General features: G+C 45.4%; 1 protein-coding gene across 1 annotated transcript in view; it reads left to right on the forward strand.

Annotated features, from left to right (window-relative positions):
- The first annotated feature begins 6,519 nt into the window (after nucleotides 1–6,519).
- The window catches only part of mfsd2ab (MFSD2 lysolipid transporter A, lysophospholipid b), a 45,851-nt gene continuing 36,208 nt past the window's right edge, over nucleotides 6,520–16,162 (forward strand). Inside the window, exons 1-3 of the mRNA XM_071369027.1 lie at nucleotides 6,520–6,725; nucleotides 11,306–11,431; nucleotides 14,832–14,956. Coding sequence (XP_071225128.1) covers nucleotides 6,633–6,725; nucleotides 11,306–11,431; nucleotides 14,832–14,956 — 344 coding nt within the window. The 5' untranslated portion in view covers nucleotides 6,520–6,632. The remainder of the gene's footprint in view (nucleotides 6,726–11,305; nucleotides 11,432–14,831; nucleotides 14,957–16,162) is intronic.

A 16,162-nucleotide genomic window follows, 5' to 3' on the forward strand; every position in this document is an offset into this window, starting at 1 on the left:
ATATTTATGTTTATTTATTTTAACTTGTGTGCTTTAACCATTTGTACATTGTTACAACACTGCATATATATAATATGACATTTGTAATGTCTTTATTGTTTTGAAACTTCTGTATGTGTAATGTTTACTGTTCATTTTTATTGTTTATTTGACTTTTGTATATTACCTACCTCACTTGCTTTGGCAATGTTAACACATGTTTCCCATGCCAATAAAGCCCCTTGAATTGAATTGAATTGAATTGAGAGAGAGAGAGAGAGAGAGAGAGAGAGAGAGAGAGAGAGAGAGAGAGAGAGAGAGAGAGAGAGAGAGAGAGAGAGAGAGAGAGAGAGAGAGAGAGAGAGAGAGAGAGAGAGAGAGAGAGAGAGAGAGAGAGAGAGAGAGAGAGAGAGAGAGAGAGAGAGAGAGAGAGAGAGAGAGAGAGAGAGAATGCATTTTCAAAAACTGATAAGATGGTGGACAGAGCTTCTCTAGGGAGAACGTCTAGACCACAATGCCATCAGAAATGTTGCCATGGCATTAAACCTCTGAAAGTCTAAGCCGTTGTGTGGGGTAATAAGCAGACATATGGAATTGTTTTAAGATGGTCATACCATGGATCATTTAGCTATTTGATTTTACATTTTAGGACCCCTTTAGGTATGGTTTCTATTTATTTATTTATTTTTAGAAAATATTACATTTGGCCTTTACTATTGGCCAAAAAAATACAAAGAATAAATCTCAAGGATTTACATTTATTTCCTTTATCTAGGAGTTATAGGAAATTCAGCACCAGTCAAAAGTTTGGACACATCTATTCATTCAAGGGTTTTTCTTTATTTTTTACTATTTTCTACATTGTAGAATAATAATGGAGACATCAGCACTATGAAATAACACATATGGAATCGTGTAGTAATCAAAAAAGTTTTAAGCAAATAAAAATAATTTGAATATTTTAGTTTCTTCAAAGTAGCCTTTGCCTTGATGACAGCTATTGACATTCTCTCAATTAACAGGTGTGCCTTGTCATAAGTTCATTTGTGGGATTTCTTTCCTTCTCAATGTGTTTGAGACAATCAGTTGTGTTGTGACAAGGTAGGGTTGGTATACAGAAGATAGCCCTATTTGGTAACAGACCAAGTTCATATTATGGCAAGAACAGCTCAAATAAGCAAAGAGAAACAACAGTCCATCATTACTTTAAGACATGAAGGTCAGTCAATCCGGAAAATTTCAAGAACTTTGAAAGTTTATTCAAGTGCAGTCGCAAAAACCATCATGCGCTATGATGAAACTGTCTCTCATGAGGACCGCCACAGGAAAGGAAGACCCAGAGTTACCTCTGCTGCAGAGGATAAGTTCATTAGAGTTACCAGCCTCAGATTTCGGCCCAAATAAATGCTTCACAGAGTTCAAGTAACAGACACATCTCAACATCAACTGTTCTGAGGAGACTGCGTAAATCAGGCCTTCATGGTTGAATTGCTGCAAAGAAACCACTACTAAAGGACACCAATAAGAAGAAGAGATTTGCTTGGGCCAAGAAACACGAGCAATGGACATTAGACCGTTGGAAATCTGTCCTTTGGTCTGATGAGTCCAAATTTGAGATTTTTGGTTCCAACCGCCGTGTCATTGTGAGACGCAGAGTAGGTGAACGGATGATCTCCGCATGTGTGGTTCCCCCGTGAAGCATGGATGAGGTGGTGTGATGGTGTGGGGGTGCTTTGCTGGTGACACTGTCTGTGATTTATTTAGAATTCAAGGCACACTTAACCAGCATGGCTACCACAACATTCTGCAGCAATACGCCATCCCATTTGGTTTGAGCTTAGTGGGACTATCAATTGTTTTTCAACAGGACAATGACCCAAAACACACCTCCAGGCTGTGTAAGGGCTATTTGACCAAGAAGGAGAGTGATGGAGTCCTGCATCAGATGACCTGGCCTCCACAATCACCCGACCTCAACCCAATTGAGATGGTTTGGATGAGTTGGATTGCAGAGTGAAGGAAAAGCAGCCAACAAGCGATCAGCAGATTTGGGAACTCCTTCAAAACTGTTGGAAAAGCATTCCAGGTGAAGCTGGTTGAGAGAATACCAATAGTGTGCAAAGCTGTCTTCAAGGCAAAGGGTGGCTACTTTGAAGAATCTAAAATAAAATAAAATATTTTGATTTGTTTAACACTTTTTTGGTTACTACATGATTCCACATGTGTTATTTCATAGTTTTGATGTCTTCACTATTATTCTACAATGTAGAAAATAGTACAAATAAAAAAAATCCTGGAATGAGTAGGTGTGTCCAAACTGTTGACTGGTACTGTATTTATTTTTAGTTTGACACATATTTAACCCCTTTATTTTTAACCCCACTCGTTGGTATGGGTTACCTTCAGTCGAGTCCCGTGACACCATAGAGTGGTCATAATAGTATGGGTTACCTTCAGTCGAGTCCCAGCACTGTGTGTGTGTGTGTGTGTGTGTGTGTGTGTGTGTGTGTGTGTGTGTGTGTGTGTGTGTGTGTGTGTGTGTGTGTGTGTGTGTGTGTGTGTGTGTGTGTGTGTGTGTGTGTGTGTGTTTTGTTAGCTTGTGTGTTTGATGGTTATGTGATATTTTAGTCTTCCCCTTTCCTACCTCCCAAAACACCTACCTTCCCCTTTCCTACCCCCCATTCCCTCCCATTCAGACTGATATTACAGACTTTCCTACCTCCCAAAAGAACTCTTCTCCCATTCAGACGGACATGACAGATGTGGCATTATGATAACAGATTATATATGAGTGTTGGCTGGGTAATCTCTATGGTCATGGCGTGACAGTACCCCCCCCCCCCCCCCAAAGGTGCGGACTCTGGCCGCAAAACCTGAAACCAAAGGTGGGTTAGGGGGGGTGTCTAGTGTCGGTGGCGGCTCTGGTGCGGGGCGAAGAACCCGCTCAGCTCGTGGATCCAGCCATGGACCCGGGCTGAACACTGTACCTGGACTGGACATCGGTGTCAAGGCTTGACTTGTTCCACTGCTTCAGCTCCTGTTCCTCCAGTAAAATATTGTGGAGTTCCTCAATATAAACAGTACCGGCACCTGTTTCAGTCCAAGACAAGCACTTCACGTACGCACACTATCACGTCACCACCTGCTTAAATGTCACATTCAATTAGTTATAGGATTCTTATCATGATCAACTTCCAAAGCAGTCTAAAGTTACACCTTCTGGGGTTGAACCTTGACCTCTAAAGCAGTCTAAAGCCACGCCTTCTGGGGTTGAACCTTGACCTCTAAAGCAGTCTAAAGCCACGCCTTCTGGGGTTGAACCTTGACCTCTAAAGCAGTCTAAAATCACACCTTCTGGGGTTGAACATTGCTCTGATGGTGTAATTGTGTCTGTCACTGTGTGTCAGTGATGTCATCAGTGTCAGACAGACCGTACCTGTAGTGTAGGACGATCTGTGTCTCAACGACCCCGGGACACATTGACAGGACTGACGGACTTTGACACCCATCAGCTGAGATTACTAAACACGCTGCATATGTGTCTGCTTAGCAGCCACTGGGTGTGTGTGTGTGTGTGTGTGTGTGTGTGTGTGTGTGTGTGTGTGTGTGTGTGTGTGTGTGTGTGTGTGTGTGTGTGTGTGTGTGTGTGTGTGTGTGTGTGTGTGTGTGTGTGTGTGTGTGTGTCCCTCGTGAGTTTCTATCCCACCTGTCGATGCATACCCCTCTGCTTGGCTGTTATGACACACAGGGCTTGAACTATCAGATGGCCTCAGAATACCCTGCATAGCATCCCCCCCCACCCCCCACCACACACACAGTGTTTGTCAACAAACACTCAAGGTCATGTGGCTTTGCTAACACACACACAGACACACAGACACACACACACACACACAGACACACACACACACACACACACTGAGAACAAGAATACAGACCCTCCCACACATACAGTACTTGTCCAGATGGCTCAGGTGGGCTCAGTGTGTGAGCTTGTCTGTTTGTGTGTGTGTCTGTGCGGCATCGTGACCGATTGCATTTGTTTCCATAAGGCCAGCGTGAGGTATATGTTTCCATAAGGCCAGCGTGAGGTATATGTTTCCATAAGGCCAGCGTGAGGTACATGTCTGCCCCAGCCTGATAGCTGTCAGTTCATAGAGGTCATGTTGGTGTCTCCACAGTATGCCGGTAGAGAGATATGACAGAAAACAGAACCACCACAGAGAGGCAGAGTAAAAGGAGCCTCTGAGAAAGTTCTGTATTGTTGGGTCAAGGTAAGTCATGCTTTGTGAAACCTGTGTGAAAATTTTGTAGACTAGGTGTGAGCAAGATACAACCCAGCTCCTAGAGGACCTCACTGATTGGTCCAGCTCCTAGAGGACCTCACAGATTGGACCAGCTCCTAGAGGACCTCACTGATTGTTCCAGCTCCTAGAGGACCTCACTGATTGGTCCAGCTCCTAGAGGACCTCACTGATTGTTCCAGCTCCTAGAGGACCTCACTGATTGTTCCAGCTCCTAGAGGACCTCACTGATTGGTCCAGCTCCTAGAGGACCTCACAGATTGGACCAGCTCCTAGAGGACCTCACTGATTGTTCCAGCTCCTAGAGGACCTCACTGATTGGTCCAGCTCCTAGAGGACCTCACTGATTGTTCCAGCTCCCAGAGGACCTCACTGATTGGTCCAGCTCCCAGAGGACCTCACTGATTGTTCCAGCTCCCAGAGGACCTCACTGATTGGTCCAGCTCCTAGAGGACCTCACTGATTGTTCCAGCTCCCAGAGGACCTCACTGATTGGTCCAGCTCCCAGAGGACCTCACTGATTGGTCCAGCTCCTAGAGGACCTCACTGATTGTTCCAGCTCCTAGAGGACCTCACTGATTGTTCCAGCTCCTAGAGGACCTCACTGATTGGTCCAGCTCCCAGAGGACCTCACTGATTGTTGGGCTGAGTCCCAAATGGCTCCCTATAAAGTGAACGTTCGACCGGAGACCTATGGGAATAGGGTGCACTATTTAGACCAGAGACCTATGGGAATAGGGTGCACTACTTTAGACCAGAGAGTGTGTGTGTGTGTGTGTGTGTGTGTGTGTGTGTGTGTGTGTGTGTGTGTGTGTGTGTGTGTGTGTGTGTGTGTGTGTGTGTGTGTGTGTGTGTGTGTGTGTGTGTGTGTGTGTGTGTGTGTGAGAGAGAGAAAGAGAGAGAGTCTGTGTGTGTGTGTGTGTTTGTGAGAGAGAGGGAGGGAGCGAGGGAGAGAGAGAGAGAGAGAGAGAGTGTGTTAACACTGTTACATAATGTTACTGTCATCTCCATTTACTGACACCACAGCCAGCCAACTTATCTTCTCTTCTGTTGACACACATTGATCTGTGTGTCCAGTCTGACTCTAGTACCCAGACCTGGGTTCAAATCATATTTGAAATCATTTCAAATACTTCATCTGTGCTTGATCGAGCTTGCCTGGTTTAGCGGACCAATAGAATAGTCCCAACACTGTCAACCTCATCCGTTTGTAATTCCAGTCAGGCCAGAGCAAATGCTCAAAAGTATTTCAAAGATTTCAAATAGTATTTGAACCCATGGCCTGATATGGTCTGAATCTGTCTGAACTTGACTGTAGAGTCGGAGTTCAGTGAAAAGTGGTTTAATAGAACAAGGCTGTGTGTGTGTGTGTATGTGTGTGTGTGTGTGTGTGTGTGTGTGTGTGTGTGTGTGTGTGTGTGTGTGTGTGTGTGTGTGTGTGTGTGTGTGTGTGTGTGTGTGTGTGTGTGTGTGTGTGTGTGTGTGTGTGTGTGTGTGTGTGTGTGTGTGTGTGTGTGTGTGTGTGTGCCCGTTAGCAAATAGAAGGTTTACCTGCATACAAAATATCACAAGGCTGTATACATCCCACCTCTATTTCGTCTTCTGCAGATGTGGAACTTCCATGACAACGTCCATTGTGTTGTGTACTGTAGCTTACTGGTTGGTCTCTATAGGTCAGATCAGGGTACGTAGCATCTCTGGTACATAGTGTAGTTGTAGTGTAGTTGTACATAGTGTAGTTGTAGTGTAGAGCTGTATAGCTTAGAGTTTGGTCTGTATAGGTCAGACCAGGGTATATAGCATCTCTGGTTCATAGTGTAGTTGTGTGTAGTGATCTTTTGAGATTGCATATTTCTATATCTTCTATCGTGTACATGTTTTACATAACCAGAATAAATATGAAATTGGACAATTGAAATGAAAATGCTTATATTGACATTATTGCAAAAATCGAGAATAAACCACTATGGTAGTTTTGGCACGACTAAACATCTGCAATGTAAAATGACTAATCCTATTTTAGCAATACACTTCTATGGAACTCATTTGTGGATATTGTTATTCTGAAATAGGCCATAATATTGTCAAGTTGTTGGCCTCTAATAGCCTGTAATGTTTTGTTTGGAAGCCGGTCAGCTCGTCGCTTTGTGGGCGGGGTTGACTGATAGTGAATGGTGGCCTGTTGAAAAGGGGCGGGATCTTACTACTACATGATGAATGACAGGTTCTTCGTCGTCACTTTTAAATTGTGTGTAGTCTGAACTCAACTCTAAAGGTTACGCCGGTTTACGAACAGATTTGTTTATATAATATTTATTGTTTTTCCAAAGGTTATTTATTCATAAAGTGATGGCAAAAGGAGAAGGAACCGAACAATATTCCAACAATAATTTATTAACGAATAAACCGGTGAACCCAGATGCGGTCAAATTAGCTGTGAAGGTAAGTTTGATTAATGTATACTTTTATCAACAATATTAGCAGAAAAGGTGTATACGTTCTGAACTAAACCGGAGAGGAAGACAGCTTCGATTAAATAGATTAGCCTAGTTATTTATTGGAACAAGTCTATATAATACTTTTTGTATTGATGATCAATTATATGGCCTATCATCAGTTTTTGATTTCCACGGGCTGTTATGACAGCAACCATCACGTTTCAATTACATTTTTTTTTGCTTGGCGTAAAGTGAACAGGTAATTCGTTTTTTTTTCTCCTTTCCTTTATTCATTTTCAAATTATTATCCGGTTCGTAACTAATGCTCTTCCCGTAGCGGTGCTAGCCCTTTGTTTTGATAGACCTATTTTAAGAATAATGTATATACGAAGTGATTAGAAATAACTATGCGTTTGAGGCCATTTTTAAATATATATATATATTATATTATGGCGCTTTTTGTGGGGTTGGAATAATACGAATGAATACACGGTGCCAGAGGAGCGTCTCTCTACGTAACTCGCAGCAAGGCGACGTGTCATTTCACCGGGGCTGGAGCTGTGATCTCTTCTGAAATTGGAATGACCCCTTCCACGCATGCTTGATCTGTGTATACGTTTTAAATACTTTACTATACCTAGTCATCAACAATTTAGGTGTTCACCGAAAGCCATTCCCGATATTTTATCTCTAATAATCGATCATTTATATGCTTATTGTTGGCAATTTTTAGTGATCAGTTTCATTGTCCCTTTTGACATGATCTCACTTCCACCATAGTAAAGAGAGGAACGTAAAATGCCGATAGTCTTCCTGTGATGCCTCAGACAGACAACATAAACTGCACCTTATTTGGTGCTAATTGTTATTCGCCTAAGTGTTTTCAATAATAAACGGACGTAGACCTATATGATGTCACTAGATGGACTATTGAACTAACTGTGTAGTGGGGGATGTAATGTGGCTATGTGTGGGACTTTGGTGTATTTTTGGATGGGGACAGTGGGTTGGCTCGTGTTCCATCCTGTCCTGGCTAACTGAAGGGGGGGTTCTAATAATATACAAGGGGATATTGAACATAATTAAGATAATTATCTTAGCAGTTTCCAATAAATTTCACTCCCTCTTCAAGTGTAGGCCCACATGCCAGACAGACAACTTTGATAGTATTTTATGAATTTAATCAGGCAAGTTAGTTAAGAACAAACTCTTATTTACAGTGACGGCTTACCAGGGAAACGGTGGGTTAACTGCCTTATACAGGGGCAGAACGACAGATTTTTTTACCTCGTCAGCTTAGGGATTCGATCCAGCAACCTTTCAGTTACTGGCCCAACGCTCTAGGCTACCTGCCGCCCCAATATGTATCCCCGATAAGCCTATGTTGGGGAAAGCAGCTCATAGGAGCACGGTTTTGGTTGAAGAAAAAAAAATTCAACCCTGTCCAATACCACAGGTGTTTGACATGAATAAAAATAACTGTGTTCGTGTTGTATTTTGCCAGTTGAGTCAGTCGACCACTCGCTGAAAGATGTCTTATATCCCCCATGGTTATATCAGGCTTAAGAGAGAGTCATGTTTCAGTCAGAGTAACTTGATGTGTGAAACAAAGAATGTGTTGGTGCATCAACAGTCTTAAATGACTCAGACATGTATGTTCACACGGTGGGGGATCATCTGTTTCACTAGATCTAAAGTACAAAACAATAATAGACACAGGTTCTCAAGGCAGGTGACGATTATATTTAGTGTAGAGTTGATTTAGATGGCACATGTTTTATGGCCTGGGAACTTGGCCTGTAAATCTGTCAGGTTTAGATGTCTTTGATAAGTATTGATTTGGGACTGGGCACAAACTCTTAGATGAACACTGGGTACGAAGTACCAGGACACGTATGTGTGAATGAGGTGATGTCTCGGAGATCCCACCATTTAGGGTTCTCCTAAACCTGGGTGGCAGCCACAGAGAGCCCTTTTCATTGGCTTAGGCAGAGGGTGTGTCCCTGACTGCCCGTTATATGGCCAAGTTCCATGACGGGGGACGGCCCTCATCCTCGCCAAATGGATTGTGACAACCCTGTGAAGGGTCACACTGACCGGTCTGTGGGCCTTGGCTGCGTAATGTTTCCCTGGCACGAGTGACCTGACAGACTGCTTCCCTGATGGCACCCTATTCCCTACAGCACTACCCTATAGACCCTGGTCTAAAGTAGTGTACTACTACCCTATAGACCCTGGTCTAAAGTAGTGCACTACTACCCTATAGACCCTGGTCTAAAGTAGTGCACTACTACCCTATAGACCCTGGTCTAAAGTAGTACACTACTATCCTATAGAACCTGGTCTAAAGTAGTGCACTACTACCCTATAGACCCTGGTCTAAAGTAGTGTACTACTACCCTATAGACCCTGGTCTAAAGTAGTGCACTACTACCCTATAGACCCTGGTCTAAAGTAGTACACTACTATCCTATAGACCCTGGTCTAAAGTAGTGCACTACTACCCTATAGGCCCTGGTCTAAAGTAGTACACTACTACCCTATAGGCCCTGGTCTAAAGTAGTACACTACTACCCTATAGACCCTGGTCTAAAGTAGTGCACTACTACCCTATAGACCCTGGTCTAAAGTAGTGCACTACTACCCTATAGACCCTGGTCTAAAGTAGTACACTACTATCCTATATAACCTGGTCTAAAGTAGTACACTACTACCCTATAGACCCTGGTCTAAAGTAGTGCACTACTACCATATAGACCCTGGTCTAAAGTAGTACACTACTATCCTATAGAACCTGGTCTAAAGTAGTACACTACTACCCTATAGACCCTGGTCTAAAGTAGTGCACTACTACCCTATAGACCCTGGTCTAAAGTAGTGCACTACTACCCTATAGACCCTGGTCTAAAGTAGTGCACTACTACCCTATAGACCCTGGTCTAAAGTAGTGTACTACTACCCTATAGACCCTGGTCTAAAGTAGTGCACTACTACCCTATAGACCCTGGTCTAAAGTAGTGCACTACTATCCTATAGACCCTGGTCTAAAGTAGTGTACTACTACCCTATAGACCCTGGTCTAAAGTAGTGCACTACTACCCTATAGACCCTGGTCTAAAGTAGTGCACTACTATCCTATAGACCCTGGTCTAAAGTAGTGCACTACTACCCTATAGACCCTGGTCTAAAGTAGTACACTACTATCCTATAGACCCTGGTCTAAAGTAGTGCACTACTACCCTATAGGCCCTGGTCTAAAGTAGTACACTACTACCCTATAGGCCCTGGTCTAAAGTAGTACACTACTACCCTATAGACCCTGGTCTAAAGTAGTGCACTACTACCCTATAGACCCTGGTCTAAAGTAGTGCACTACTACCCTATAGACCCTGGTCTAAAGTAGTACACTACTATCCTATAGAACCTGGTCTAAAGTAGTACACTACTACCCTATAGACCCTGGTCTAAAGTAGTGCACTACTACCATATAGACCCTGGTCTAAAGTAGTACACTACTATCCTATAGAACCTGGTCTAAAGTAGTACACTACTACCCTATAGACCCTGGTCTAAAGTAGTGCACTACTACCCTATAGACCCTGGTCTAAAGTAGTGCACTACTACCCTATAGACCCTGGTCTAAAGTAGTGCACTACTACGCTATAGAGCCTGGTCTAAAGTAGTGCACTACTACCCTATATAACCTGGTCTAAAGTAGTGCACTACTACCCTATATAACCTGGTCTAAAGTAGTGCACTACTACCCTATAGACCCTGGTCTAAAGTAGTGCACTACACAGGGGATAGGGTACCATTTGGGAAGTAGCGTGGGTGATTGGTATCGGGGTGGGAAATGTCCCAGGTTCTGTTCACACTGTTGAAGTGAGTCGGTCTGTCATGACAAAAACGCCTCTTCTGTCCCAGACTCCCAGCACTGGTGCTCACATTACTGTGGGTGGATTCCGTAGACAGATACCTCTCCTCCCAGCTGAGTTTAGAGACATACACACTGGTCCTCTCAGTCGGACTGCTGATCAGCCAAACATAACTTTGTATCATCCGATTGTTCTTTGGTCCTTGAGAGGAAAGAGGAGAGCTGTGAGAGACTGGAGAGCTGTGAGAGACTGGAGAGCTGTGAGAGACTGGAGAGAGAGAGAGAGAGACTGGAGAGAGAGAGAGAGAGACTGGAGAGAGAGAGAGAGAGAGAGAGACTAGAGAGAGAGAGAGAGAGAGACTAGAGAGAGAGAGAGAGCGAGACTAGAGAGAGAGAGTGAGAGAGAGAGAGGTTAATCCGTTTCACCTCGCGCTACATTTTTCAGGTTGCACATTGTCCAGTTGTTTAGATATCTTTTGTAGACTAGCTTATATATATATTGGATCACTTTGTTGATGTCCCTCTCACTCCGTTTGTTTATTAAGCGGTGTTACACTTTCCTGTCAGTTTTTTTTACTTTCTCAGTTCATTTGTGACACTTCTGTAGGTCAGACTGCAACAAAGTTGGTTATTCAAAGTTGGTTAATTTAAAAAAAGAGTAAACTGCTCATTTTAATGAATGAACCCCTTCTTTTGTCTCTCTTTCTCAGCGTGAACAGAAGACCAGGTTGTCCATATGCAACAAGCTGTGCTACGCGGTGGGAGGAGCGCCCTATCAGATCACAGGATGTGCTCTGGGCTTCTTCCTTCAGATATACCTACTGGATGTGGCCCAGGTGATTGATCAGTCCGAGGCCCCGCCCCAGTCCCTGGGGGGACTTTCACTATTCGAATAGTATCAGACATTTTTGTTGGATATTCTAAATACAAGTTGATGTTGTTGTTTTTTTTACTTATGTTTTTTAACCTGAGCGCTGCGTGAGTGAGTGTGCTCTAGTGCTCTAGTGAGTGAGTGTGCTCTAGTGAGGGAGCTCTAGTGCTCTAGTGAGTGAGGGTGCTCTAGTGAGTGAGGGTGCTCTAGTGAGGGAGCTCTAGTGCTCTAGTGAGTGAGGGTACTCTAGTGAGTGAGGGTGCTCTAGTGCTCTAGTGAGTGAGTGTGCTCTAGTGAGTGAGGGTGATCTAGTGAGGGTGATCTAGTGCTCTAGTGAGTGAGGGTGCTCTAGTGAGAGAGGGTGCTCTAGTGAGTGTACTCTAGTGCTCTAGTGAGTGAGGGTGCTCTAGTGAGGGTGATCTAGTGAGTGAGTGTGCTCTAGTGAGGGTGCTCTAGTGCTCTAGTGAGTGAGGGTGCTCTAGTGCTCTAGTGAGTGAGGGTGTTCTAGTGAGTAAGTGAGGGTGTTCTAGTGAGTAAGTGAGGGTGTTCTAGTGAGTGAGGGTGCTCTAGTGCTCTAGTGAGTGAGGGTGTTCTAGTGAGTAAGTGAGGGTGTTCTAGTGAGTAAGTGAGGGTGTTCTAGTGAGTAAGTGAGGGTGTTCTAGTGAGTGAGGGTACTCTAGTGAGTGAGGGTGTTCTAGTGAGTGAGGGTGTTCTAGTGAGTAAGTGAGGGTGCTCTAGTGAGTAAGTGAGGGTGCTCTAGTGAGTGAGTGAGGGTGCTCTAGTGAGTGAGTGAGGGTGCTCTAGTGAGTGAGTGAGGGTGCTCTAGTGAGTGAGTGAGGGTGCTCTAGTGAGTGAGTGAGGGTGCTCTAGTGAGTGAGTGAGGGTGCTCTAGTGAGTGAGTGAGGGTGCTCTAGTGAGTGAGTGAGGGTGCTCTAGTGAGTGAGTGAGGGTGCTCTAGTGAGTGAGGGAGGGTGCTGGTGAGATGGGAGTGAACAGATGATGCCGATGATTCACTCCCGAGTGGCGTTTATAGCACTGCATCTCAGTGCTAGAGGTGTCATTACAGACCCTGGTTCGATTCCAGGCTGTATCACAACCGGCCGTGATTGGAAGTCCAATAAGGCGGCGCACAATTGACCCAGCATCGTTAGGGTTTGGCCGGGGTCGGTTAGGGTTTGGCCGGGGTAGGTTAGGGTTTGGCCGGGGTAGGTTAGGGTTTGGCCGGGGTAGGTTAGGGTTTGGCCGGGGTAGGTTATGGTTTGGCCGGGGTCGGTTAGGGTTTGGCCGGGGTCGGTTAGGGTTTGGCCGGGGTCGGTTAGGGTTTGGCCGGGGTAGGTTAGGGTTTGGCCGGGGTCGGTTAGGGTTTGGCCGGGGTCGGTTAGGGTTTGGCCGGGGTCGGTTAGGGTTTGGCCGGGGTAGGTTAGGGTTTGGCCGGGGTAGGTTAGGGTTTGGCCGGGGTAGGTTAGGGTTTGGCCGGGGTCGGTTAGGGTTTGGCCGGGGTCGGTTAGGGTTTGGCCGGGGTAGGCTGTCATTGTCAATTTTAGAATTTGTTCTGAAATAAAGGTTAAATAAAACCATAAAAGATGGACCGGGGAGAGAGATTCATAAACTGAGGCAACTCGGCTACAGCCAAGACTAGCTAACTTGTTTTCAGCCACGATGTTATTCATCATCTCATATTAAAGTTCCCCGTCTTGACTGGAGTAGCCTAGAGAAGCTAGCTAAGCTAAGGTAAATGAGGCGACATGCTGTGCTTTCTCCCGAACCCCATTCAGATAAAACAACCGTCTACCCTGTTTGGGTGTTCGTTGTAGCTTACTCCTTCTCATTTCGCTAAATTTTAAATTCAGTGATTTTTTAAAAATTCCATCTATCATTGCTTTAGTGAACTCTCATTCCATTTGCTACCACATTGAACCTCTCTGCTACTTTGATTGGTCAACATAAACAACAAGCTACGTACGTGAAGGCTACCGGCCTTTTTATGGGGCGCACGTCATAAAAAACCCCCCCAAAAAACATTGATCCTTCATCCTAGCCTACCACCCCTCAATAATTCACAGATCTGAAAGTAGACCTACTTGTCAAAAGATGTATGGAGAACACAGTGCTGCATGTCCTTCTAGCTTGACCTGCAGTATGTAGGCTGACATCTGTGGTACTTCAGACACGCGGCTGTACATTAGACCCCCCTTCCTCCCTCACAGGACGGTCTGACCGCTAGGCAGATTGCCATTGAGTCTTGTCCTGGAGGCAGAACTGAGTGATTTTTTTTTCTTCTCCCCCCCCCTTTTTTGATAGGCCAGCTGCAAATTCAAACTTGGCTATATTGTGAAAGTTCATGAAACCCAAAAAATTAGCTTTTTGGTCTTAATTTTAGGTTAGGTCGTTAGCAATGTGTTTTTTTTAAAGGTTTGTGGCTGTGCCAACTAGTGACCACTGCAGAGCTACCTCCAGAACAACATCCATAATGAAACGCTAACCTGTGACCGCTAGCCAGGGCCGCTATCCAGGGCCGCTATCCAGGGCCGCTCGCCAGGGCCGCTCGCCAGGGCCGCTCGCCAGGGCCGCTAGCCAGGGCCGCTAGCCAGGGCCGCTAACCTGTGACCGCTAGCCAGGGCCGCTCGCCAGGGCCGCTCGCCAGGGCCGCTAGCCAGGGCCGCTCGCCAGGGCCGCTCGCCAGGGCCGCTCGCCAGGGCCGCTCGCCAGGGCCGCTAGCCAACAATGGAGACATTGACTCTGACTGACTGAAGAGGTGGATGAAGTTTGCGTCTCCAATGCCACTTTATTCCCCTTTCTAGTGCACTACTTTTGACCAGGACCCATAGGGAGAACCATAGGACTCTGGTCCGGAGTAGTGCACTACTTTTGACCAGGACCCATAGGGAGAACCATAGGACTCTGGTCCGGAGTAGTGCACTACTTTTGACCAGGACCCATAGGGAGAACCATAGGACTCTGGTCCGGAGTAGTGCACTACTTTTGACCAGGACCCATAGGGAGAACCATAGGACTCTGGTCCGGAGTAGTGCACTACTTTTGACCAGGACCCATAGGGAGAACCATAGGACTCTGGTCCGGAGTAGTGCACTACTTTTGACCAGGACCCATAGGGAGAACCATAGGACTCTGGTCCGGAGTAGTGCACTACTTTTGACCAGGACCCATAGGGAGAACCATAGGACTCTGGTCCGGAGTAGTGCACTACTTTTGACCAGGACCCATAGGGAGAACCATAGGACTCTGGTCCGGAGTAGTGCACTAAATGGGGAATATATATCTAGCTGTTTTTCTCCATTTTCATACATCCACCCATCTATATCTCTAAACTCTTCTCTCTCTCTTCTGTCTCCTCTTCTCTCTAGTTGGACCCGTTCTATGCGTCGATCATCCTGTTTGTGGGGAGGGCCTGGGACGCTATAACGGATCCCACCATAGGCTTCCTGGTCTCGCGCTCTCCCTGGACACGCTTCGGACGCATGTTGCCATGGTACGGCCACTTTATTGGTTCCCATATCTGTCAATCAAAATTGTAGGTGTATAGAGCTGTTTACAAACGGGTATTTTTCTCGTCCTTTTCGACTGCTTATCTAAAAGTGATCAGAACAATGGTCCTGAAGATAAGAACAAGGAAAGGGAGATTCAGGGGTAGTTGAACACAGAATGGGGATGGACAAGGAACGGGGAGATTCAGGGGTAGTTGAACACAGAATGGGGATGGACAAGGAACGGGGAGATTCAGGGGTAGTTGAACACAGAATGGGGATGGACAAGGAACGGGGAGATTCAGGGGTAGTTGAACACAGAATGGGGATGGACAAGGAACGGGGAGATTCAGGGGTAGTTGGTTTAGAATTCCTTCTCTTCTGTTGCGTTAACTAAATGGTACCTTGAATTGGCACTGAAAAAAATGCATATAAATATATAGGGAATTCAAATATTCAACAATCCCCGCTTGTTCTTTTCCTGTTAGGATGTGACCTGACATTTATGGTATCTGTGTCTTCAGGAGGTTCTTTTTAAAGGGCAAGGCATCAGGGGTGACATCCGAAAGGTTCACTGTCTGTCCTTACCAAAATAGTTTAGCAATATATCTTGCGGGAATGTCTCTGTGTTAAACATTTCCCCATTGGTCCCCAGTCACAGAAAACCCCCTAGAGTCGATGTCCGTGGTCCCTCGGAAATCGAATTAGCAAAATAATAGAAATTGTCAGTCCGTTTAAGAGGGATCTGTTTTTAAATCGTTTTTTGTTGCATTGGATGCATCTCAATCCACCGCATTCTCCGATGTCACACTTCCACATCTGAGGTGAAAAGGTGAGAGTGTTAGACCGGTGTTTTGACGGACCATGAGACCTCCCCGAGAATCAGTCTTGTCGCAGTATCGTCCGAACGGTTTGGCCTTCAAACTATTATGACCCCCTCTATGGAAAGATAACTCTCACGAACACGATGGTGTTCTCCGTGATGCTCTACGACCCACACAAGCGTTTTGGAACTCGTCTGAAGTCGGTACAGTCGATCTGCCAACGTCTGTCTGTAGCAGCCCAACAGTTTGGGCAACACCGTAACATGACCCCTCTGTGTAAAGGTGAGACTATCATAAACCTGTACATGTCGGTTGTTTTGCTCTAGGACGCCCCAGGCCTCACAAGACACATCTGAAGGTTGAAAATGTGAAAGGAAAGTTAGAGCG

The sequence above is a fragment of the Salvelinus alpinus genome, chromosome 26 (genome assembly GCF_045679555.1).
Source record: "Salvelinus alpinus chromosome 26, SLU_Salpinus.1, whole genome shotgun sequence".
Taxonomy (NCBI): Eukaryota; Metazoa; Chordata; class Actinopteri; order Salmoniformes; family Salmonidae; genus Salvelinus; species Salvelinus alpinus.